Source organism: Peromyscus californicus, unplaced genomic scaffold (assembly GCF_007827085.1).
Source record: "Peromyscus californicus insignis strain IS unplaced genomic scaffold, ASM782708v3 Scaffold_7__1_contigs__length_154581171, whole genome shotgun sequence".
Lineage (NCBI taxonomy): Eukaryota > Metazoa > Chordata > Mammalia > Rodentia > Cricetidae > Peromyscus > Peromyscus californicus.
The window spans coordinates 10,739,727-10,765,342 of record NW_026294595.1 but is presented as its reverse complement, the minus strand read 5'-3'; the positions used below and the strand labels follow the sequence as shown (position 1 = coordinate 10,765,342).

At 51.1% G+C, this 25,616-nt stretch overlaps 3 protein-coding genes across 10 annotated transcripts in view; 2 read left to right on the top strand and 1 right to left on the bottom strand.

The window, feature by feature from the left end:
* The window catches only part of Tsc1 (TSC complex subunit 1), a 52,517-nt gene extending 47,715 nt beyond the window's left edge, over positions 1–4,802 (top strand). For all 6 annotated transcript variants that reach the window (XM_052722900.1, XM_052722898.1, XM_052722902.1 and 3 more), the window contains one exon: positions 31–4,802. In XM_052722900.1, the coding sequence (XP_052578860.1) occupies positions 31–544 (514 nt within the window). In that variant the 3' untranslated portion in view covers positions 545–4,802. The remainder of the gene's footprint in view (positions 1–30) is intronic.
* Positions 4,803–5,636: 834 nt separating this feature from the next.
* Positions 5,637–14,889, bottom strand: Spaca9 (sperm acrosome associated 9). 2 transcript variants are annotated; one of them, XM_052725167.1, is made up of 4 exons: positions 14,791–14,889; positions 9,463–9,639; positions 7,151–7,353; positions 5,637–6,589 (listed from the first exon to the last, which is right to left on the bottom strand). In XM_052725167.1, the coding sequence occupies exons 2-4, from the start codon at positions 9,604–9,606 to the stop codon at positions 6,268–6,270; spliced, it is 669 nt and encodes a 222-aa protein (XP_052581127.1). In that variant the 5' UTR covers positions 9,607–9,639; positions 14,791–14,889; the 3' UTR covers positions 5,637–6,267. The 2 variants fall into 2 exon arrangements, with proteins under 2 accessions (XP_052581127.1, XP_052581126.1); XM_052725166.1 differs by lacking the exon at positions 14,791–14,889 and adding an exon at positions 14,518–14,632.
* Positions 14,890–15,202: 313 nt separating this feature from the next.
* Positions 15,203–25,616, top strand: part of Ak8 (adenylate kinase 8) — a 128,586-nt gene continuing 118,172 nt past the window's right edge. The window contains exons 1-3 of one of the 2 annotated variants that reach the window (XM_052725164.1): positions 15,203–15,311; positions 17,944–18,028; positions 23,669–23,718. In XM_052725164.1, the coding sequence (XP_052581124.1) occupies positions 15,228–15,311; positions 17,944–18,028; positions 23,669–23,718 (219 nt within the window). In that variant the 5' untranslated portion in view covers positions 15,203–15,227. Of the gene's footprint in view, positions 15,312–17,943; positions 18,029–23,668; positions 23,719–25,289; positions 25,538–25,616 lie in introns of those variants that run through there. The other variant, XM_052725165.1, reaches the window with a different exon arrangement.

The window sequence follows — 25,616 nt, the reverse complement described above, 5'->3', positions numbered from 1 at the left end:
CCAACCGCATTCCCTCTGGGTCTCTTACAGGCTTGACTGTTGTAGTGATGGCTGCCCAGGTTCCTTGGTAGGGCATAATGAAGAGGCTTCTGGCCACAACGGTGAGACCAGGACCTCCAGGCCTAGTGGTACCCGTGCCAGCTGTGGAGGCAGAAGCACTGGAGGCAGCAGCAGCAGCAGCAGTGAGCTTTCCACTCCAGAGAAACCCCCGAGCCAGAGGTTCAGCAGCCGGTGGGAAACCGCTGTGGGTGAGCCCTCCAGCAGCATCCCCACGACTGTTGGCTCACTTCCCAGTTCCAAAAGCTTCTTGGGCATGAAGGCCCGGGAGCTGTTCCGTAATAAGAGTGAGAGCCAGTGTGATGAAGACGGTGTGACCAACAGTAGCCTTTCTGAGACCCTAAAGACAGAACTGGGCAAAGACTCAGGTGTGGAAAGCAAGAGTCCTTTGAATCTAGATGCCTCACATCCATCTTCCCCAAACTCGGACAGTGTGGGGCAGCTCCACATCATGGACTACAATGAGACTCACCACGAGCACAGCTGAGGGGGTCTGTCAGTGTTAATTTGCGTCTTTGTCAGCACAGAACAGGAGGTGTGAATGCACGTTCTAGGCTTTTCTGTTTCCAGGGTCTGAGCGGCTGCTTGTGCAGTGGGAATGGGATAGAGGTCCTTGTGACAGCAGGCAGAATATGGGATGATGGTTTTTGGGTCTGGCATTGAGATGCTTTCCTTCACCCCACCCCAGCCTCTTTCATTTACCTAGCAGTATGTACTAATTGAGGACTGTGTGTGTCCCTTGTGGCTTTATTTTCTTCCTTCCTCCCACCAAATGGCTCTGTCCTTTGAACCTGTGCAATATGAGGCCAAATTTCATCTTTGGGTCCAACACACCACTCTGCTTCCTGAGGTGCAGATAGATGGGTGGCTCTTGGGTAGACCAGGTAGTTAGTGGCACTGCAGGTAAGTCCAGTTTTGTCCCTTCCAGGAGGGTGTAGAAAGTTGACTGTCTTTACAGGAGCGTTTTCACTTCTTTTTGGTTCTGAAGTTCAGCATCTAAAACCACAGATCTAGAGAAATTGGTTCATTCACCTCTGCCTTCTTTTGGCAGCTCTGATATGCTTCCTAGAAGGTTCTGTGAGCATACCAGTTGTTTTGATAGTGTAGTTGGCGCTGTGGAGGCCATACTGCCTTACTCTCTGGAAAGCTCTTATCCCTCCCCCACTACCTCTTATTTATTTGGTATTTGCTTGAATGCTGGCACCATGCTGCCTGTGGGTGTGTGTAGGTGGTCGTCCTGTAATCTGCAGACTGCAGGGAGTGGGCACTGGGAGGGGCACCCAGGATGCCCATACACGTGTGGAACCATGTCTCTGGCTGGCCCCGTCCAACTGAGCCACGGTTCCACCCTTCATTCTGTTTGCCTCTCCTTGTCCATGTGCTCATTACCAGCTGCTTTGTGATTCTGCAGCAGACGGGCTTGGAAGAATCAGAATTTCCTTAGAGTTTATGTGACGATTGTTCTCGGGCTGGGGATGCCTTCTCATAGTAGGTTCTAGCAGCTTTTTACACCAATTCTGACTTTGCAGGAGAGACTCCTCCTGGAGCTTCATGTCAAACACTTCTGTTAGGAACAGCAGAGCAACTCAGAGTCCGGGAGGGTTGATGGAGGCTGGTGGCCTGTACCACTGCCTGCCCTCATGCTCACAAGAGGTGACATTGATCAGAACATGGTGGTGGCAGAGAGCCCAAACTCGACCAATGCTCCTGAAATAAATGCTGGAAGTATAAGAGTTGTTGCCTGATATTCTGGACCAGGCAAGGAGAGACTTGGGAAGGAGCCATGAGCTTGGTTTTCTGGTTTCTGTTCTGTTTGACATATAAAGAACAGAAGGGTTTAGCTTCAACAAAGGTAAAAGAAATGAATGGTACGCGAAATCTTACTGCATATGGAAGTTTCCAGCCTGAGGGTGAAAGTCTTTTTTAAGTGTGCAAGTAAATATCCTAGCATCCTTAGGTAAGGTGAGACTTCTTGTCACCATGGCAGAGCTGGCTGGAGACCTGTTAGGGCCATATCTTTGCTATAGCCAGCCCACAGGAAGACATGCCACTGACTACTCTCAGACCAGCAGAGGGCAGCCACTGCCCCTGGACACTCAGTGATGCCATGCTTTTCATTAGCTCTGCCCAAAGGAAAGCTGAAAACCCAGTGTTCTCTCACTTGATTCATTGTAGGAAAGGGTAGATGAACAGACTGGGAGAAAGATCTCACAGTTAATGGTAGACACTGCTCCTAAGAGCTGTCCTCACCACCACCACCTGCCCCCCAAGATCTGTGCCAGAGAACCATGTGCCAGAGAACCAAGCCTTTTTTCCTCTACATTAGGAAGGAAACTTACAGACTGCACAAGTGCTGATGTTTAGGGAGAGGAGGCAGCAGCATGGTAGACTGAGGTATAGGCTAGAGTAGCTACCGACTCTGCTTGGGCCCTCAGCACTTTCCTCCAGCCTGGGTGCTCTGTACCCAATGACAGAGCCTGAGCATCTTGTGTGGCTTGAGTTCTAGAAGGCTGTTGAGGCTTTTATTTTTATTTTTTTCTAGCTAAGGTTGGGGGACTGTGACCTGAAGTCATCTTGAAGGTGCCCAGCCTAAACATTGGCTCTTTTCAAAGGACTCCAGGATCAGTTGGGTGGAGGCTTCTGTTTGGAGAGCAGTGACAGAGCATCTGGGAATCAGTGGGTCACCTGATGCTGCTGCAGTCAGGAGGGGAACTTCTGAAAGGCAGCTGAGGCCGGGGCCAAGGTGTTGGGGCAGTAGGTGTAATGGGCAGCTTGGTGCGTGTGAATGCTGGGGTTGAATGGTTCCATCCTTGAATCATTTGAAGTTGGTGCTGTGGTTGCCCAAGGGACCCCAGGAGACTGGAGGCTGTGTGTCATGCAGTCTGGAATCCATTAGAAGCAGCACCACAATGCCACTGGAGTGGAGGAGCAGGTCAATGCCCAGGGGAGGAAAAAAACACGCCTAATCTCTGGCTAACATTCCTCCCTGAAGTCTGGAAGTGTTTGCTTTGGGAGCAAGCGCAACATGACCGTGAACATGAGGAGCCAGGCTCTAAGTGGTATCCCTGGAGCAGGCAGCACAGCCGCCAGGGGTGAATACTGACCTCAGTAGCTTTGCTGACCCTTTCAGGAGGAAAGTTTGTTCTTCCTTCTGGACTAAGCTGAGGAAGGTTCCAACTGTATGTGACATGGTTAGCAGGGAGTCACTCTTCTTAGAACGCAAACTCAAAACCCAGGGAAAGTCCTGGAAGCCACAGGTGGTTAAAAAAAATTAACCTCTCCTCCCCAAGCTGCTGTGGCCAGTGGCCAGTGCTTCTCTGGGTGGTGGTGGCACACAAGTGACAAGCCACAGACTCAGGGCCACTTGCGGCATGTGTGGGCTCTAGTGTTGAGAGGAGAATGAGGACATGTTAGCAGTCAGATGGTTGAAGATGAAAAGACCTGAGAGTAGACTACAGGCTGACAGCTAGGTGGAAATCGAGGAGTGGGTAACAACAGTCTGGTGCGGTGAGGCCAGCCAGCAGGAACCTACTGCTTGAAGCCAGAAAGAACTAAAGAACAATCGGAAGTCCTGTAGGAAGGCGCTCGTTTTCCTGAGCAGTAAGGGTGGGAGGCGTTGTGGACACGCTGGCAGGGTGTGGGCAGTGCACAGGCTCAACTTGCACTGCAGCCCATGTGGAGTCTGCCCCAGCCAGAGGCCAGTGGTCCTGCACACTGTGACTCAGTGGCAGCCAGCTACACCTTCACCCCAGGCCCATGCTCTACAGCCACTGCTGTGTACACTGGAATATAATATATCCAGTGGAAGGGTGTTTATGTCCTTGGATACATGCAGAGTGCTGTGGTATGTGCCTCCATCCTCCCCACCCCACCCCACCCATTTGCTGCAGAGTCACTGATTGCCTTGGGTTTAGCCTGTCTGTGTAGGTAAAGTGGGAACTGGCCCCTGGGCTGCTGCTGTGACCCTTGTTCCCATTCAGCTTCCCAGTCTGTGAGTCCCTGGTGTGCCCAGGGGAGCAGTGTTTCTGATATCACCCCAAGTTTTTAAATGCAGTGTAGAGAAGCGGCTGCAGCTACAACAGAAACTGCACCCTGACCAATTTTGGTCTCAGAATGAAATGAATGGGGGCCAAGAAGTGCCCTGCCCTTCCCAGAGCCCCAGTATTACCCACTTCTGAATAAGTAGGCTGACTGATCCACTGGAGCTGATCTTTCACTAGACTGATCCCTCTCCTTGCCCCACTTCACACAGTGTTGGAAAGGAGAGGCCGTGATGGTGTTTGTTAGCTCTGTCGGATCAGAGGCAGGAAGGCGTTTTTGCACTAGGAAGATTTGGTGGTCACTATGAGACTGGACCACAAAACACATTACGGAGGAGCAGGTTTTGCTAAGACATAATTTAGTTTTATAATCAATCATGGATGAACCATATATGGCTAACTTGGAGTTGCGCGGGGGGCGGGGGGAGGGGGACGGTATTTTCCCATCAGTGAAAACAAATCAAATTTTTCAAAAACTCTTTAGTTCAGTGGAAGTCACCTCTTCTCAAAAGGTTTAAACTTTCCCACTATGACCTTAAAAGCATGTCAAACAGTCCGCATCAGATGCCATAAATACAGGCTGCAGGAGAACATGGTACAGTCTCAGTGAATGGAATCAAAGGTTTGCTGTCCTTAGAATGTTCTGAAATGTCAAGGCAGTTGCTTGTGTTTAACTGTGAACAAATAAAGATTTATTGTTTTGCACTCCTCAGTGTTGAGATGAAGAGACTTTATACTGGCCTTGGGGGCATGTGGGTGAAATGAGACAGTCCAGAGACACTGCAGTCTGTCTGGAGTGGTTTCCTGGATGGTGGTATGGAACAGGGGTGGACTTGGGCTGGGGAACAGATAATTCAGCTTCCTTAAACTCATGCCCCTGTCTAAAGAGCAGTGTGTGGAAGAGGGGCCACCTCTGACAACTTGGCCTCTCAAGTCTGCATCTCAAGTCATCCTGATGGAACCCAGCGGAAGCTTACCCTGGTTCTGGCCAGCTGTGTTTGTGGTATGCCAAGGGATAGTGCAGCCGTCATCATCACCTACACCCGGATGCCCCCTCTGCCCTTCAGGCATTGGGCAGATAACCTTTACATAATTTTGAAATTCTTCCCCCACCTAGTCCCTACCACTCGGCCTGGGCCTTAGTGGGGTAAGCAGGGTTCAAGCTGCATAGTGGTGCCTCAACCAGCACATGTCTGGAATTACTACTGCACTGCCCATCTTAACCGCAGGAGGCTGATTGGAAAACTCAGGAGTTGTCTGAATAGGTCTCTTGCCAGACAAGGAATTCACTCTTGGAGAAGCCTGTAGGTTGGCCCTCTGTGGCCTAAGCCTCTTAGAGGCAACCCACTCTGAAGGGAAGCACTCAGTTTGGCTGCAGAGGTCTCTGGTGCTGTCCAAGAGGGGCTTTGCCTGTGTGGCCACCACCCAGTGTCCTTTGATGTCTTAAAAGTACAGGGTTTTTTGTTTGTTTGTTTGGTTGGTTGGTTGGTTAGTTGGTTGGTTTTTGGACAGGTAAATCCCAGAAAACCAAGTCAGGCAGAGAAGTGGTAGAACACTTTATTCTTGAATGTCTCCCCCAAAGGAAGCACAATACAGAAGCTAAGTCGTCCCCTGTGAAGGGAAAAACCAACAGTCAGAGCTCACTTCTGGCAGGCAGAGAAGCCAGGAGTACACATTTACAGTGTGGATAGACTAGACTGCTACAGGGACCAGGCCTTTGTCTTGTTCAAGAGCCACAAAACAATTCTGACTTCTGCCATGCTCTCCCTCTCCCAGCTAAGGAGAGCATTCATCCCTTGTTTTGGTCCAGGGAACTGAACACAGGTGAGTTCAGCCTCCTGATCCCTTCCCCCTAACTTGTTCATGAGAGACCTTGCAGCTCATCTCCATCTTGCCCTTGTCAAGACAAGGAGCTAAGTGGGCCCCCCTCCAGTTGCTCATTACAGAGCCAGAGGCCACAGCATGGGCAGGAGGCCTGGGCATCAGCACAGCACCCTTCCTCTGGGATACGCCTACCAACACCACATTGTTTGGGCAGCTCCATGAGTAAGAATCCCTTTCATCAACACGGAGGTTAGAAGTGAAAAGCAAGAGAGAGAGAGAGGTTCTCAATTGTGTATTGGCCCCCAGTAAGAATGGATGAACCGTGGAAGCCAAGGTTGACATTGAGTTACAATTTCCCACCAGGTGGTCTCCAGGGAGGTATCCAGGAGCCTTTGTCTTTCCCCCTAGATTTGAGGCTCTCTTTTGCAAGCTGCCTATAATTGTGTTTTCCTAACCATTGCTGGGCAGGTCTGATAGTGGTTGCTGCAGCGGCTCCCTGGCTACCCAGGACCTCACTCACATGCTGCAGCACTTTACGAGGAAGCTTCTCAGAATGAGCAATCCACTCTTTCATTAAGTCCAGGACTAAAGGGATAAGACTGACCACGCCTCCGTAGTGGTTCCTGGCTTCATCACAGCTGAGGTGGTTCACTACATCATGCGGGTACCTGCAGGATAGTGAGCAGGTGGTGAGACCTACCTCATGGACAGCAGGTCACCCTGGGAGGTGTGAGAACTAGACACACATAACCTCAGGCTCCATCCCTATGTGTTCTGATTGAGAAGGTTCAAGGCCAAGAGCCCCAGGTACGTCTGGTGTAGGTAGCAAGAGTTCTCGACCACCAGGACTAGGGGCCGAAGAACCTCCTATCACCTTTGTAAAATAGTAGCTACCTACAACCCTTCTCGCCCTCATCTAGACTCCTAGAAATGGATTATGGAGCTTTAGATTCTTTGGGGTCACCATGGAACTTCAGGGGATATAACTCAGGTGTCCCACTTCTGTAGCCACTTTCTCCTAGTCTGGTTCTAAGTCCTAGGAGACATTTTTTAGTTCTATGTCTGACCCAGTTTTAGATCAGGTTAATTAGGTCAGTCATTCTAGGTGGTAGTTGGGGGCTAGGACTTATATAGACTAGAGGCTATGACCTGTGCCAGCAGGGGAGAGCCGGCTCACAGGTTCCTGTCCTCTCAACACTCTGACCCATGTACACCCATGAGGGACTTACTTTGCTCTGAGGCTGCTCAGGTCATTGCTTTGGCTAACCAGAGTCTTGCATTTCTCGAGAAGGTTGTTGGTGACGGGGGTGCCGGAGTGCAGGGCCTCAAAGTGCTGGCAGAGTTTGTTGAGCTCTGAGCAGATGTCCAGGAACATGAACAGAATTCTCCGGTCCGTAGAGTTGTTGCAATAGTGTTCCATGTAGCTCTGCACCTGCAGGGGCCAGCGTGTCAGGAGCTGGGTCTGGAGAGACGGGGGGGGGGGGGGGGGGGGGGCACTGCCCCAGGCCTCCCTCCATCACAAGCTTGTTGGCAGACATGGAGCATTTGAATATACGGATCATGACATACAGCTAATGTTTGTGTTCCAAGCACCATTGCAATTTGCAAAAATACTTTCCTAAGTCTGGTCTCCCTCCCTCATCATCTAAGCTCTCCACACTAGGTCTCGGCCTTTTTGAGTTCTCATTTTACATACTCCCTAAATGCTAGAGGTTCAGACATGAGAAATGACCTGCTTGGGTGCCAACACAAGTGGCCTGACTGATTGGCCTCTTCACACAGTGGCCTGGTCTCCACCACCCTGCTTATCCAAACCACTGAGGAAGAAACAAGGATCCTTCAGGCTGGTTGTACTGCACTTTGGAGTTAGAAAAAGTCCGCTACAGGCCTGACTGTGGCATGACTGTCTGCATGAGGACAGTGCAGTGTGATACCCCAACCTGGATTGGGAGGCCATCCCAGTGTGTGGGTGGGTGGGGCAAGTTCATATCAGACTTCCTATACTGAGTAAACTTTAAACCTCCCTGTAACTGCATTAACCTGCTGAGAACACCAATTCTCTGTTCTGCTTCCCAAGGCTTCCTTGGGTAGGGGTAGGGAACCCCTCTATGGGTCTTTTGCCAGTTACTTGGCACTTTGCATCTAAGCACAGGCAAGGTGAGATGGCTGGCCTGACGCTAAGAAGAACTGCCTCAGCTACAGGACTGAGTAATGGATTCAGTCATTTCACAGCCAGCAGCTGCTACTCTCCATGGAATGATGAAAGGAGGGCACCTCTGCTTCCTCCAATACTCCAAACTGTCTCTGTCTAGACAGGGCTACCCTGTTTCTTAGTGATCTGAAGAGATTCCTCCCTTGCCTGTAAGGGAGAGGCTTCCGACAACATACCTGTCCAGGTACCTGGGGTGGGGACTGCATCAAGGTGTGGCCACAACAGAGTGGCCTCCTTGGATGTGTGAGGGGGGCTTTGAGGGTAGACAGATCTGAGAGCATCTCTTCTGAACCTAAGGTGGGAAGCCCTATCAAGCAGGTGCTTAGGAAGTGGGACTATTAGAGACTGAAAACCTGTCCCATGCCCTTGGAAGGCTGAGCTGCTGGGGGAGTGTAACTAGCTGCCCTTCCAGTAGTTCAGGGGCATGAACATGGACCAGTGGACCACTATGATAGATGGGTGGGTGTGGATGCAGGTTGCATGGTGCATTTTCTTCATGTGGTCAGCATTTTTTCAAGTGAAAACCACAAATTTTCACAAAATTTAGAAAAAGCAATTTACCGGATGCCTCTGGTAAAGGTTGCTCATTTTCTGTGGTCTCGTTTCTCCCGGGTACTTTGAGCCTGGACCATGCCCACCCCCAGGACCTTTAACGGGCATCCCTCAGTGGGGCTTGACTTCTTTGCAGCAGCTTCTTTCTTAGTTCTAGGATCCACTTGTGTATATGTTCCTAGCTGCCCAGTGGCCAGGGCCCCTAACTTTCTGGAAGGCCTCCAGCCCCCACTGAGTAAACTTGAACAATAGCTCACCTTTAAAGAAACAGGTTAAATAAAAGTATCTGCGAAGCCCCCATCAGTGAGCTGGGCCAGGCGCCAGTGTGTGGCAGAACCTTTTGAGAAGGACCATTATCGACCTGCTCACCAACAAATCCCCAGAGCTCAGCCTAGGTCTCACAGGTGACACTATACACTTGAGTGCTTAGTGTGGGCCAAGAGTTTTCCATGGATGCTTTCATTAGATGTGCCTTCCAGGTGGGGAAACTGAGGTTAGTGAGATATGCTCACCAGCCCAAGGCTACAGGGTGGCAGATGGACTTAAGGCCAGGCTGGCTGAGTCTTGAGCCCATATTTTAGCCACCACTACATATCTGTAGGTGCCGATGACTGAGGGACTGTTTTCCATCAGTTAGAATCTGAGTTGGCACAGAAACTAGCCAACCCGCCATTCTCGTCTCTAGGGCCCCACTGCTCCATGGTTTGGGTGAGGGGGCTGGGCTGGGCAGAACACCCTACCCCGCCCTGCACCACCGCCCTGCTTGCCAGGCATCACCTGTCCAATGCTGGAGATGGGCCGGATTTTGTCATGAGCGTTCTCCCGGCAGTGCTCTAGCGCTGCGATGAAGGTGAACTGTTGCTGCTGGAAGAGCTTGTACTTCTGCTCGATGCTGCGGAGGGTCTCTTTCACCTCGTTCATTGTCGTCCTTGGGTCTCACAGGACAGGGAGGGTCTATTGGGAGGAAGAAGAGAACCCTGAAGCCCCAGGGATCAGAATCTCCATCCAGCTTTGGAGGGAAGCGCCCTCCCGAAAGAATGTGCCCCTACTTTGTGGGAAAGGAAGCAGGTCCTGGAAGCCGCATGCTTGTTCTAGGTCCTTCAAGTTGTCCACCACTGCACCAAGTCTGGCCTTGTCTATTTACCCTTCCAGGACACAGTCTGCCATGAGCTGTGGCTTCCTTCACCTAGGGACAGTTTCTCTGGTCCTCAGTGTCTCCAGATCATAGGGTCTATCCTCATACATGTGCACACTGTCTCAAGTGTATGTGCACACACAGCATCCGGGACCTCTTCTGTGGCAGAACCTGGGATTCAGGGACATGACAGGACCCCAAACCAGCAATATATCAGTTTAAAAAAAAAATGTCGAGGCAGAGGCAGGTGGATCTTTGTGAGTTCGAGGCCAACCTGGTCTACAGAGCAAGATCCAGGAAAAGGCGCAAAGCTACACAGAGAAACCCTGTCTCAAAAAACCAAAAAAAAAAAAAAAAAAAAAAAAAAAAAAAAAAAAAATGTCTACCACAGTGAAGTTGGTGAGAGTCTGGGAATTCTTCCTGTGAGCTTACCAGGGAAAGAGTCAGTGCTTGGGTGTTCTGTGTGACTTGTCTGTCTCTGTGGCTTGGGGCAGGAGCCATAGCCTCAGGTTTGCAGGTTTCCAGGGCAGGTATAGGTGCAGACCCCCTCCCCTGTCTTATGTTAATTACCACATTATCTGATTAGTAAAGCCATCTGCAGGGAGTGCAGCCCGGGGGCCATCATTGATGTGATGGTGGCTGTCCTCAAGCACTGAGAATCCTCCATGAGTGGAGAGGGCAGCGGGTGCCCTATTCCATGCTGTCACAGTTTACCAAACCGACCTTGGGCAAAATGCTTATAATCTTTAGGGAATGTCAGAGCTAGAAGGGACCTCAGCAGCCCAGACCCTGTAATGTCCAGGGGGTATATGGAGACCTGGAGATAAGGAAGTCCCAGTGAATGTGTGCCACAGACCCCTGGGTCCCAGGCTTCCTGATGCCTGAACACATCCTCACTGCCCCACATCCCTCTGCCTCTCCCCCAGTGCACACAGAGCCCAGGTTCCAGCATGCCAGCCTGTGTCACTGAGCCAAGGCCATTCCAAGATGCTGGAAGCAGAGGGGGCACACACACAAGGTCAAGTGTAAGGAAGGCAGCTTCCTAGTGAGGACAGGGTGGAGCTGGGAAGGCAGCTCTGTGGTCAAATCAATGGCAGTAGTGGGGTGTAAGAATTGACAACAGACCAGAGTACGGCCCCTAGGGATGCTGGCCTGCAAATCAGAGAGCTCGGGATGACTGCAGGGAGTCCCAGGGTTGTCCCGAAGTCAACCCCATTAACCCGAGCGGGTGCCTTGTGCAAATTCAATAGAGCATGCACTGTGTCTGCTGACAGCTGGGAGTAGCTGTAGCCCTGGGTGGCCTGGTGCAGATCAGCCCCCTGGAGGCAGGGCAGCCCCTTGCTCCCTCCAGGCCTTCCTGAACTCAGCCTTCTGCCTGCTGCGAGATTATTGTTTATCGGGCATCTGCCATGTCCTCGGCCTCTTCCCCATGGGGCAGAATAGCTCACTTGGGCATAGGGGGTTTTCTCTTGTCCCTCCCCAGAATTCTGACTCACCGGGGAGGGTTGAAGGTGACGGGGAAAAGACCAACTTTAAGGACGGGAGTGCCAAAAAACTCAGCATCCATTCAAGAGAGAAAAGAAATACTTAAAAAGAAAGTTCCCAAGAATAAAAGAACAAAATTTTAGAGAAATCTGTGCCTTTCCCCTACCAGAGCCTGTGGTAAAAAGAAAAATCTGTAATAATAAGCCTGTCTTTATGAAGTGTTGATAGTTTATTCTAAATGGATTTTTGCCATTGGTTTTGAATTTTGAAGATCATGGCATTAACGTATCTATCTTGACTGTTGAGATTCAGGGCCCCTAGCGTTCCATTCACAGATGAGTGTCCCATCCTGCTCCAGCTCGGAGCTTACAAATGACTCAAGTTATAACCTAGGAAAGTCAGAGAGACCTGGTGGTGGGTGTCCAGGGAGACGGAGAGTGTGTCTCGTTAGCCTGCTGTCTGCCCATGCTGCTCAGTGCTGTGGTTGGCAAGAGTCAAGGCTGTTCTGCAACCACCGGTCCTGGGTTCAGATCCCGTTCCACCCTGACTACCGACCTCAGGTGACAATAGTCTCTGAGCTTGTGCCCTAACATACAGGAGAGAGCAGCAGCCACCCAGCCTTGGGGTTGGCACGTCCTGAGATGACAGGTATAAGGAAAGTGGGGACCTTAGAGCTACCGTGATTACCCAGCATGCAGGTGATGGGGGACTGCCACAACAGGTGTGGTGAGTATCTAAAGGGAAGTGAGGGCTACTGGGAGCTTATCTTTCTTGGTGGAGGGGTTAAACTCTAAGCTTGAAAAGAAGGGGTATAGGTGGGCAGTGTACTCGGCTAAGGGGCAAGGATGTAAGACAGGGCTAGGCCAAGGGGCCCCCAGGTCAAGGTGGATATTCAAAACTGCTGAAGGCATCTAAGCTGGAGGGTGGGATGAACACCACATTTGGTCCTTCCGTCCCTGTGCCAGATACAGTCTAGTGCTGGGGTCTACAGTAATGGACATGGTATTTGAGGCCCTGCCCTGGATGAACTCTGCTGGAGAGGGAAGAGGTCAGGAGAGAGCTCAGAGTGTAGCAGGGTGGACACGTGGAAGCCAGGGCCGTGCGGTCTGCCAGGCACTGGTCTGATATGAGAACAGCCTCTCACTCAACAGTGTTCTAGGGAAGCCCTGGGCATGCGTCATCTCAATCCCTGGCCACAGTTTAGGACAAGGGACCACAATTATCACATAGGATGGTCAGAGGATGAAACTGAAACCACACAGGAAGAGGGCAAGCCAGGATCTGTCACATCCTGGCTTGACTTCTCAGTCTGGCTCTTCCATTAGACCCTCCCTCTCTTATGTTCTCTAGAGACAAGATGGCAGGCATCGGGTTGGCTGTGGCTGCTGGGGAACAGGTGGGATCTGAAAAGTTACCCAACCACTTCTAGGGGCCCCCACTAGCTAGACTCTGGGTCTCACTTCCACCCCTATCCCAGAGCAATCATGGGGCTATCTCCTGTGTGTTCAGCTCCCCCGCCGCTCTCTCTGGGCATCTGGGTTCTCCAAGGAGACGGTGCTAACTGGCTCGCTGTGGCCCCATGAGCCCCCTAGAGCAAACCTGGCTCAGTTCTTGATCCTAGCAACTTGTGACACACATGCGTCAGGGATGTCACAAAAGGGGCTGTAACAAGCTATCCAAAGCGATTGTCCCTTGAACACAAGCCTCTGCAGCCAAATTAGAGTGGATGAAAAACCTGAATGCAGGCGCTTCTCTCTCTGGGGGGAGGAGGGAGGAAAAAGTGATTACCCCATAGGTTTTAGGCTTTAATTGATTTGTATTTTTCCAGGCTGCTAAAGAAGATTAGATCATGGTATGAAAAGTGCCTAGGGCTGAAAATAAATGAGGAGAAACGAAACCACTTCAGAAATGTCCAGGAGGCACACTGAACCTCCCCAGTGCAAGCTGCAGCTTGGCTCCTGTATTCTTTGTCAAGGAGGCAGCTTCTTTGCTCCCCAGCTGACAAGTCTACCAATGCCTAAGGCCTCTGAGGAAGCAATCATGGGGACAGAGGGCAAGTGTCATAATCCCAGGCCAAGACGCCTGCTGCCAGCCTTAGGGCTGCCTCTGATTTCAGCCACGGCCCTCGGCAAGACTTTTCCCCTTTGCTAGGTCTCAGTCTCTGTTTCTGCCCAAGGAGTGAGTTTGGATCAAAACTCTTCAGGCTATTGAAACTCTGTTCTCTGCCCAGCAGCTGGTGAGAAAAGAGATCTGGAAAGAGGAAACGACTTGCCCAAAGTCACCCAGTTAACTCCTCTGCCCTGTCTAATTCTTCAGATTCTCTGTATTCTGAGAAGAAAGGTTCTCATTTGACTATGCCTGGTACTGCGGCCTCAGGAACCTCTGCAAGCAAACCTGTTATTGACCTATATAAACAGATGAACTACAGGCGTTGGAGATGGCTCAGTTGTTAAGAGCACTTGCTGCTCTTCCAGAGGACCTGAGTTTAGTTCCCAGCACCCAGATCTATTGGCTCACTGCCTATAATTCCAGCTCTAGGGATCCAAACACCCTTTTCTGGCCTCTGCTCTTCCTCTGTCCTACCTTATACACATAAATAAAAATAAAACTTGTAGCCAGGTAGCCAGGTGATGGTGGTGCAGGCCTTTAATCCCAGCACTCGGGAGGCAGAGCCAGGCAGATCTCTATGAGTTCGAGGCCAGCCTGGTCTACAGAGTGAGATCCAGGATAGGCACCAAAACTACACAGAGAAACCCTGTCTTGAAAAACCAAAAAACAAAACAAAAAAACTTTGAAGAGGAGGGCTAACTGCTGTCCAAAGTGAATGAGGTGAGATTAAGATTAATCTAAAGATTAAATGGATACCACTATGGACAGTGGCCCACAGTTCCCACTTTCCACGGGCCAATCACTGCCTAATACTTCAGAGAAGTCGTGGGAGCAATGCTTGAGCTGCCCCAGCTGCTCAGTGTGGAAACTGAGGTCCACAAATTTGTCAAGTTCCCAGTGCACATCCGGAGACACCCAGCACTTGGAATTTGGGCTATCCCTGTAGGCTGTGCCTCCCTCCCTCTTGGTGAGTACTCTGCCACACTTGCCCATTCCAACAGCAGCAGCTCTCCTCCCCTAGGCCAGGACACCTCCGCCTCTTCCCCCACCACTCCCCAAGTGTTTTCGATTCAGCTCTTGGGCGGTGCCCCAGCCCCCTTTACCCTGGTTTGACTCGGACTGGCCTTCGCCTCACAGAGTGCCCAGAAGCTTGGAGTGCCTCCGTGGGTGTGTGGGCCCCGAAGGGCAGGAAGGCCCTCCTCAGGTCTCGGGAAGCGGGAGTGGGCGGGGTCGAGGCCTCAGAGACTTGGCGGTCCTGGCCGATTGTGACCACAGGTGCCATGGCAATCAGGTCACATGGCCCGGCTGCCTAAACCAAGGAGATCCGCCCAGGTTCCGACTGATCCCAGCTGCAGGTGACTTTTGCTCTTGCTGACCTCGGACCCACATCTGTTTAGCGTCGTTCCTTTAAAGATGGGGAAACTGAGGTCCGTGGAGCAGAGTCAAGGTTGAAACCTAAGCTTCCATTATCACACGATGGCTGCACCAGAAGCAGGTTTCTGGGATCCAATCTCCCACCGGAGGGCCTGGGGATCCAGAGCTATGGACCCTGGGGGCATCCCGAGGTGCTTGCGCTGTGACCCCCACGGGCATCCTGGAGTCCTTGCGCTGTGGCCCCTCGGGATGTCCTGGGGTTTTGCGCTGAGGCCCATCGGGGGTCCCCATGACCTGGGGAGTGAGAGCCTACTGCGATCCTTTCCGAGATGGATGGAACGGTGGAACCAGGACTTGCCCCAGCGGAGGCGCGCACCGATGACGCACAGCCTGGCGTCCTAGCAACGCGGTTACTAGGGAACGGCAAGCAGTCCGAGACATGGACGTGACTACTGCCCCGCACCTCATCCCCCCGGAAATGCCTCAGTACGGGGAGGACAACCATATCTTCGAAATGATGCAGGTGTGACCAGGTGGCCGGGCGCCCGAGGGTGGGAGTGAGGCACAAGACCGCAGGAGCCAGGCTGGCAGCACGGTCTGGGGGGTAGTCCCTCTTCTCAGTTTCCCCACCAGTGAAATCCCGCGGTAGTCTCCAAGGCCTCGTCTGGAATTGTGGTGGCCGAGCCTTGGGTCTTACCTAAGCTGGGCCCTTGCAGCCCTAACAAGGTAGGATCAGCCACCTGACTTCAATAGACCAGTTCAGGAGACAAGCACAGTGAAAACCAAAAAGATTTGTTCCATATGACCAGATTGGGAAGAGGAACACATAAAAGTCTGGTGATCCCCCCACCCCCAGATCCAGTTTTGGGGTCCAAACATGAGGTTTGGATTTAGAGGGCAAGAGATGCGCATAACTAAGCAGGCCCAGTCAAGTGTGGTCCTTCCCATTTACTGACCCGCCTTTGTCTTGGCTCCATTCTCCCTTGCAAGTTGGTCTGACAAGTTGTAAGAACTCTGAGGAAGCTCCTTTGTCTGGCACCAAGCTTCAGCCTGTTCCTTCGCCCAGCATGAGGTTCTGTGGGAAACTTCAAAGTCTCAGTGTCCATTGTCTCAGCTGTCAGTCAAGGGGAGGAGACGCGGGTTTTACCTCACTAGAATGTCTTCATTCCTGTTGGGACCAAGTTCAAGATGACCTCCCTAACCGGGTGGCTTCTTCTAAGGCGGTGTATTTTCTACTTAGCCTCCATCTTCAGAACTGGCCTTTCCAAAGCCCTCAGCCCTCATCCTGGCTCCCAGCCTGTCCTGGTTCCCAGCCCCCTGTGGCCTTAGGCAAAGCCTGTCCCCAGCTCTGTGGTCCAGTCTTCCACTCGTACTCCCCACAGGTACAAAAGGCTGTTAGCAGCTGGACTGATAAGCTCTTAGCCACTCAATGATTCTGGGGGCCAAGGGTAAACTAGGGCTCAGTTTCCAGTACCCTATTCTGCCATTTAATGTATTGAAGCCCCCCAAAACAGAACCATGGTGATTCATGAGCCCAGGCCAAGGAACCTGAGTTTCCAGCAAACATGCTTCCTTTGGAAAGTGGTAGTGGTAGGGGGAGAAAAGAGTGGCCAGTCACAAATAAACCAGCTAAGTTGGGGGACAGGGAGGAGGGGATTGGTGATCCTGGCCTGTTTTCTAGCTGGGTTGATGGAGCAATCACCAAGAAAGCTTTAAGCTCATTTGGGTAGTGTCTCTACTGTTTTGATCATTTCCTTAAAAACCAGAAACACAAAAGCATTTTATTTTCAAATAATGTTAGGCTTAGGAAGTTATAAAATTGGTATTTTTTTTAAGATTTATTTATTTACTATGTATACAGCATGTATGACTGCAGGCCAGAAGAGGGCACCAGATGTCATTACAGATGGTTGTGAGCCACCATGTGGTTGCTGGGAATTGAACTCAGGACCTCTGGAAGATCAGTGCTCTTGACCTCTGAGCCATCTCTCCAGCCCAAAAATTGTATTCTCCAATGTCTACCCTTGAGCCTTCTAACATGGGTATTGTCAAAGCCGTGAGACAGAAGTAGGCCCTGGATCCTGTTCCCTTTCACCTGCCCTTGGATTTCTGTGGTAGCATGTATGACTGTGAAATTTCATCAGATGTCTGTGAATCTTATGGGATTCACAGATCCACTGCTGTTCACCCACATTGACACCATTCCCAGAATTCAGTTCACTGTCACAGACTTGGCTTCTTTTTCTCTTGTCCTGAGACATACTCTTGGCGTTACCAACCCAGAGCATGTATTTTTGGGTTGCGCTGTCTATTGCAACATCTTAGCCAAGACACATGCAGCAACATACCCGAGCACAGAGTGAGCCCAGCTGTGCCACTGAACATAGGTAGGAGGTGGGGGAAGGAGAGCCGAGGCCCCAAGAAGGGAAGGGACGTGCTGGTGAGGTCCAGAGTGCACTGGACCAGGACTTCCCACTGGTGCTTTTGACTGACCTGCATGCTTTCTGTCCTCATAGGCCGAAGCCCCTTCCTACCCGCCCTGCAGCCTAGCTCCTGTCAGCTCTCCAGTTCCCCGGTGTGACACCCTGAAAATGGTTTCCCTTGATGTGTTGCTCAGTTGGGCTAAACAGCCAGAGTTCTCAAGACTTTAGATATTTGGCCGAGGAGTATTCTGTCCCACAATGGAGAGTCCCGGGCAGCAGGAGTGGCTTCGGCCCGCAGCTAACATCTGCGTGGGTACCTGCTGTAATTGTGCAGACAGAGAGGACCACAGAACCCATGGAGGGGTAGCGCAGGGATGAGGCGAGGCAGGGAACACAGGTTCACATGGCAGGCTTGTGCAGGAGTGTAGGGCAGCAGGGATTTACCTGGGTACACTGAGATCTGATGACCGAGTAGCCAGATCAAGGATCAGGAAACAGTCTATGTGGAAAGCCAGCATTCACTAAGGCCCTGCAACAGGGCAACAGTGCACAGTGCAGGACCAAGGGGAGGCTTGTGTGGCAAGCACAAAGGGAGAAAGGGGGGGATGCTGGCTGCTCAGACTTCCTCAGGCCTCTGCCGCCAGTGACCCCAGTAGATGCCCCAACAGTGATCTCCATGGCAACCAAGGGCCCTGCAGGTGTTAATCTCCTGATATCTGCTTGTGCTCACAGAACATGCTGGAGCAGCTCCTGATCCACCAGCCAGCAGACCCCATCCCCTTCATGATCAGTCACCTGCGCAGGAACAATGACAATGGTGAGCACTCCCTCCAACGTGTGGTAGCTGCCGCCGCCATCTCCTCCAGGGACCCTACCCATCCTGGCCGCAGCCCAGAAGCCCTCTCTTCCTATCTGTGTCTGAAGGGAGATCAGAATAGGACAGGGAGGGGAGGTACTTGGACAAGTTGCAGCAGTTAATTGGAGAATGCCTTCTTTTTCTTTTTGAGCCTAACTAATAAAAATTCTCTTGCCAAGCTATTAAAATGCAAACCCCAGAATGGCCCATGTAATCAATTATTAATGCTTCCGCCTGCCCTCGCTGATGTTGCCTGTTGGGTTTAAACTCTCTGATCACTCCACTTGTCAGGTGAAGTTTGGTTTCTGGTCTACCTAGACAGGCGAGCACTTGGACTTTTTTTCCAAGGGTCTCATTATCAGTACCTGCTAATGAGTGCTGAACTCCCCAGACCTCAGCCAGAGGCAGCTTGGTCAGACCCCAGGCTCAAGTGCAGAGCTGGGAAGAGAATGGCCCTCCAGTAAGCAGGGGCCCTTCCTGCATCCCAGGGTGGTAGATTTGCCAAGCCGAGGGAGGACTCTTCTGATGTCTTGGTTGGTTTGTTGATTTTCCCACTGGTCCATTAGCAGTTCTGAGGGAGCTTTATCTTACCAGTAAAGTTAGCATTCAGGGCTTGAGATGCCCCATGGTGGGATTGGGCTGCCTACAGTCTGAAATGATGCAAAATTTTCAAATAAAAGTTAGGTTTAGGTTTGAGCTGGGTATGGTGGCTCACACCTTTAATCCCAACACTCATGAGGCAGAAGCAGACAGATTCCTGAGTTTGAAGCTAGCCTGGTCTACATAGTGAGTTCCAGGACAGCCAGGGATATACAGAGAAGCCCTGTCTTGGAAAAAAAATAGGATATCTCTTTTGTCATGGTGTCTTATCATTCAGCAACAGAAATAAAACTAGAACAATTTTTTAAAAAAAGTTTTAAAAGGTAGCCAGAGTAGGCTTCAGGCCTGCCGATGCCCCAGCTCACCAGCCTTCCTCACGTGTCCTGCACCTGCACCTTGATGGACGTGAGGGGCCTCTTTTAGCCCAAGTCTAGCATGTGGACCCCAGCAGGGAGCTCAAAGGGAACCCTAACAGTGTCCTTTTCTGAGGTTCTTCCAAGGCATGAATGGCTGACTCTGGGTACCCCAGCACTCAGTTGAGGTTGAGACCATAGACGGGGTGGAAATTGAGTTGTGATGGGGTGGGGGTGTCAGAGAACACTGTCCCTTAGAATTCCACCTGCTTCTTCCAGCCTTGCCTACCCTGCCCCTGGCAATTCTTTCTGACCCTCCCTGGTTGGCTGATTGCTGTGCTGTGCTGGGGGGAGGTTCTGCATTGGCCTGTCTGCTGTTGCTGTAAATGTCCTGTCTGGGTGGGTGTGCCTCTTGGAGGATTTTTTTTTTTTAGGTTTATTTTCATTTTTTGTGTAAGAGTGGCCTGCATGTGTGTGTGCACCATGTGCATGCAGTACCCACAGAGACCAGAAGAGGGCAATGAATCCCCAAGATCTGGAATTACAGATGGTTGTGAGCCACCATGTGGGTGCTGGAAACTGAACCCAGGTCCTCTGCAAAAACAGCCAGTGCTCTTAGTGACTGAGCTCTCTCCCCATACCCCTACTATGGAGGAAATTTTTTGAGCTAATAACCTTCAGGCTTCCGTAAACCTCAGGCCTGGAGTGAGAGTTTGGACCTTGGGGCTGCTTCTGCCTTCTCTTCCTGTCTCAGTGCCGCTGTGTGGCTGCAGGTTAGTAGTTCAGCATCAGATGCCCTGAGCCAGCCTTCTCAAGTCCCCATACCATCGTTCTGGGCTGGCTGAGTGTAGCTGATGCCTGCTGGACGGCTGTCTCCTCCCCGTGACAATCCGCTTGTGGCTACCTGCCACACATTTCCAGGGCTGTGACTTTGCAGAGACTGCTCTTTGTGGAGTTTTCTCTTTATTCCACACAGCACCCTCTGCTGCAGGGAGTGGAGTCCAGGCCTGTGTTGGGGACAGGTGTCAATTGCCAGCCTGGACGTTCTTCAGGTACCCAGACTAGGTCCCATAACCATGGCTTTCGTGGCTTAATTATCCCCCCAGGTCTCCATCCTGTTCTCAGGCCTTGGTGAACATTTGTAGGACATCTATGTCTTGGATAGGGACGTTCATAGGCTTTCATTCCCAGAAAAGCAAGGCTAACATGGGTGGAGGGAGGCCACCTTCCTGTAGTGATTTTTCTAGGGTGTCTAAGACAAGACACATAGGATCAGCTTGAGCCACGCCCCTCTGGAACCTAGCAGGGTCCCAAAACATCCAACCTGCATTTCCCTCACTCCTCTGGGCAGTAGTAAGAGTTGCTTGCCTCCTAGCCACCAGAGCCAGGAGCACAACCTTCCTGCTTACTGGCGGGAGGACAAACCTGGGCACACGGAACCCTGGCCAGTGACTGACATAGGAAGAGGAACTCACCCCAGCCTGTGGGCATGCACAGGAGGGAGGGCAGGAGCCCCGCACTAGGGCTAGCAGCCCCTTTGCCTCGAGAAAAGCGTTTAGTACAAAGTGAGCGTTTACAGTGGCCCTGGGCAATATTAGCACAGGCGGTGGTGGATATAATGGAGCGTTTCGCTTCTTATCAAACACTTGTCCAGGAAAGCCTTGTATTAGAGTTCTGATACCTGAGGGGTTCCTTGTGAATTTTAAATCATGTTCCTAGTTAAGCCTCAAAAGGCTCCATGGATGGAAAGGTTCTTTGATTTTCTTTGAAGTGGTTAGAGGAGTTTGATTACTCTTGGCAGTCAAGCAGCCTTTTATGACACTGTTTATAAATAATTACTCATGAGCTAGGCTGGAGTTTCAAGGTGTTAGATTTTAAGAAACTGAAATTAGTCACATAAGTGAGTACGAGAAATTGGGAGGGGAGAAGGGCCACGATGTTCCTCTTTAAAGTATTTTCTTAGGCGTGTACAATTTGGGTGCCACTTAGAGGAGCTGGGAACGGAGAGGAGGAACATTCCCTGTAGCCCCTGCCTATGGCCCTTGCCAAGATGAGCATACTAGCCAGGAGTTGGACTTAATCGCTGGATGTCCTGGTTACATGCTCAATGCGAGATGCATCTACCTTCTTCTCCAGCACTATCCCTGAACCCTGATGGGTCTGGCTGGTGGCATTCCAAGGAATGGGCAAAGCCCATGCTTAGAGCAATGGGCACCAGAGTAGGCTCGCGAGAAGCCTCCAGTGTCCTGACTTTGGCTGAGCAGGCCTTCTCTCGATAGGCATAGTAGTTTCCCTGATTCCTGCTCCTCCCTGCCTTTGGACACCCTCCCTGCTGTCCTCCAAACTCTAGACTGAACTCCGGCTCCAGTCTCACCTTCCCCTTCACTGGATCAAATGTCCACAAAGCCATCTCATTTCCATACTTGGGCTGCAAATGCTACCTGCTATGATATCTCTCACTCAGATGGAGGCCCGGAGAGGCCTTGCACTGGCCTGTCAGAGTAGGAATGGATCCCTTGCGTCCTGTCCTGAGCCCTGAGTCCTCTTTGGCATCTCTGATGCTGAAAAATGCCCTCAGCATCTACAACAGCCTTGCCGTGTGCTGCGCCTGCGCCCCCACCCATTGCAGCCCCATGAACCACAGAGCGTCAAGGACAAAGGCTGGGGTGTCAGTGCCTAGAACAGCAGTGTTCTTCCCCCAGACCATTTTGCAGCCTTGCTTGGGGTATTCTTTCTGGTGGGGTAGCCCTGGCAGGGCTCCCCAGCTTTGTGGGATTCTGTGACCCTCTATCCTTTTACTAGAACCGGTCTCGACTTGACCACCCATGAGTCCTTAGCAGTTCCCCACAATGTTGCCCGGCAAAGGGGAGCCTTTTGTGGGTGGCAGCAATGGTGACTTTCAATGGTCACATCAAGGGCTGGCAGATAGTTGAGGTGGCCATTGCAGGTTCTGCTGGGTGGGTGGCCCTGCAGTATTAACTTCTGTGGGAAGGTTCATGTGGATAAGACTTTGTACCTTCCCTCAGAGAGCTGGCCATTTGCTGGGACAGCAGTGCCCTAGTTTTTAGGACTGGTAATGAAGCTTACTCCAGTGGAAGGGAAGCTGCAACAGGGAACCTGACCAGCCCCACAGTGGAACCAGGGTGTAGTCTCAAGCAGGAAGAGGCAGTAGGGCCCAGAGTATCCCCTGCTGGGTGGAGGCAAGGACATCCTTGACAGGGAATGACAAGTGGTAAGTGAACATATGTTAGCATCATCTGGGAAGAAAGGGGCTGCCCCAGGCCTCTCAGCTCAAAGGAGGGGATCATATGGGACCCCCAAGGGATTCTCTGAGACCCAGGGCTATTAGGAAAAGCAGGACACATCCCAGCCTTTTGAAAGCAATGCCCCTGCAGGCCCAAGGACCTAAAGGATCCTGGCAGCTCAGGCCAGAAGCACTGTGGTACCCAGAGTATATGGCTCACTTTGCTAGCCTGCCTGCTGTGTGGAGCCATGTGGAGCCCTGTCATGTCCCCTATCCCATCCTCCCCTGATGGGGCCTGTGCTACTTGTGAGACTTTCAGAGTTGGGGGAGGGGCATCATCTCACACTCTTCTCCACCCTCACCTCAGAAGTGAGAAGGTACTGGGAATTTGGGCAGAGATCTATTTGAACCCAAACAGCCTAGCAGAGTGTCCACGTGCTGGCCTCTAAACTACTGGCCTGAAGGATACTCTCCGGCTCCATCTCCGTGTCTGTCCAGAGTGGACAGTCATTCATGCCTCACTTCTGCATGGAGAAGAGTCCTTCCAGCTCCACGTAGGTAGGAGAGCCTCAAGAGAGTTGGGGTAGATAGTGTTCGTGTGTCCTAAGGCTCAGGGGAATCACTCTGGACCAGTAAGATGGAGGTGACATCATCAAGAGACTTCCTTGGCAATCATCCGTGGGCTTATGTGTCCCTCTGACCTTGTTGTGCCCCTGTCCCACCCTTTCACTGTGACAGGCTTCTGTCTCCTCCCAATTACCAGCAACTGCTCCATGGTGTCCCAGATGACACTCTCAGGCTTCTGCAGAACCAAGACTTCCAGAGCCAGGGCTCACAGCTACAAATAAGCTGCCAGGGTTTTCAGAAATTTGCATAGAAATGCCTGCATTCGAAAACAGACCTACCTGCCTTGGGTTTTATAAATCTGACCCATACGCCACAGGCTTCTTTCCATTATTTTCTTCTATAAAATGACGGGGGAGGGTACAATTTGCTAAATAAAAAGGCATACATATATATATCTATATATATGCATCAAAGGTCGATTTACATAAAATACAACTTTATTTGAAAGAGTGTTCCCAAGACAAAGTCCCTGTTTAAAATGCTTTATGGCGTTTGAAAATCCCAATTGTTTTTGATATTCATTAGTTTGGCAAACAAGTTACTGTGTCCGTGTCCCCGCGGAGATAGAAAAATAAACCATCTCTGTGATCGCTTACCTCTCTAAACACAGAGAATGCGTTCTGGGGCGCGAGTGTCTCCCAGACTCAGGATTATGAATGGCCGTGTCACTGGCAGAAATGAAATCTGGGGAGAAAAGAAATAGACCCAGCGCAGCGCAGACGTGGGAGGCCACTTTGTCAAGCTCAGTGCTGACATCCAAATCTTTTTCTTCCACAGTGCCGAAGGTGGTGATCTTAGGTCCGCCTGCCTCAGGGAAAACCACCATTGTAAGTACATTATATTAAATGTCATTCTAGAATGTGCCGTCCATGCTCCAGTGGACAGGAGCCTGTGCGTTGGTGAATCGTCCACACACCTGCTCTTTTCCTCTCTTCCTGCCCATTTTTTCCTCATAAATGACAATGTGTGTTCATAGTCAGTGTCTTAGTTAGGGTTTCTATTGCTGTGAAGAGACACCATGACCACAGTAACTCTTATAAGGAAAACATTTAACTGGGGCTAGCTTACAGTTCAGAGGTCAGTCCATTATCTTTATGGCCAGAAGCATGGTGGCATGCAGGCAGACGTGGTGCTGGAGAGGGAGCTGAGAGTTCCACATCTGGATCGGCAGGCAGCAGGAAGAACAAGTGAACCGTTGGGCCTGGCTTGAGCTTCTGAAACCTCAAAGCCTATCCCAATGACACACTTTCCCCAACAAGGCCATGCCTCAAATCACCACAGATGGGAATTCAGAAAATACAAAACCAGTCACAGAGCTCTTCAGGGATGAGTGCTGCCTGAACACTTTGGTCAGTGTCTCAGAGGCACCCTGAGCAGTCCCTCAGCTGTAGCTGGAGAATGCAATTCTAGAAGGACTTCTGGGTCAAACAGCCTGCATATGTTAGAGGCTTTGGTTATGGAGTCTCTGTGGACTGAGAATTAGCTGAAGGGGGAAGAGCAAGGACGCCCTGCCACAAATGCTCACATGTCACTTCTGAGATTTTCCATACACTTAGCATTTTTCCACCCTTCCTCTTTGGTCTCTCCGTGTTAAAGGAAAAGCAAGGTAAAGAGCAGATCAGACCGGGAGCACTTCGGCCTCTCCCTGCCCTGTCTCTTTTCCACAGCAGACACTGGCTGGAGGCTGGTGCCTTCGTCCTATCCAGGACTTTAATCTCTAGGTCCTTGGTTTCACTTCGATTTTCTTTAGAGATTGGGTCTTACCTTGTAGCTTTGGCTGGCCTAGAACTTAAGCTATGGCCCAGGCTGTCCCCAAAGTCACAGTAATCCTCCTCCCTCGGCCTCTCAGTCGCTGTGATTACAGGTGTGGGCTGCCATGTCCAGCTGCAGGTCCAGGCTTTTTTTTTTTTTAACTTTTATTACATTTTATTTATTTTGCCTGTGTGAATGTGCACACATGGGCATTTGTGGGGGGCATACATGGGCCACAGTGGATATATGGAGGTCAGAGGGCAGCTTGTAGGAGTTGATTCTCTCTCTCTATCATGTGGGTCCTTGGGATGGAGCTCAAGTTGTCAAGATTAGTGTCAGGCACTCCAATACACCAAGCTAGTCCCTGGTAGTTGTTAAGTTCCGTAGATGCGCTAGAATTGTGATAATCTGAGATGGGGCCCTTTCTACCTTCTAAGCCCATGTCACAGTAGGATTAGGCTGTCCCTTGCCAAACCAGCACTTCACCTCAAAAAGGAACTAAGATGGCTGATCCTTGCACAACACACCCTGTGCATGCTGCACTGTGAGGCTCAGCGTAGCTGTTGCCATTTGTCTGTCCATCTGTCTGTCTCTCTGTCCTTCTGTGCCTCCATATGTAGTTTTTCTGTTTTATTTTCTTTTCTAGTCAGCCTCCCTGAATCCAGCCCCCGGCCATGATGTTACTTTTAGAGACAGCGGTTTCCCCCACTTGCCGGTTCTTGGTATCACCAGGACTTTGAAAACTCCAGGGTCCTGGAGTCTCCTGCAAATGGGTGTGGTCGCACCTGGGACTGGGCCTGGACCACCAGTGATCTTGATGCTGGGATCCATGGTAATGCCTGCTGGGCTCTCTTACTGAGCTGTGTTCTCAGCAACAGTGCAGCTCTCCTTTAGGTAAATGGCTCCTCTCTGATCCCTAGGAGGGATTTGGTGGGCAGAGCAGGTGTGGAACACAGAGACCTACCTCCACCTC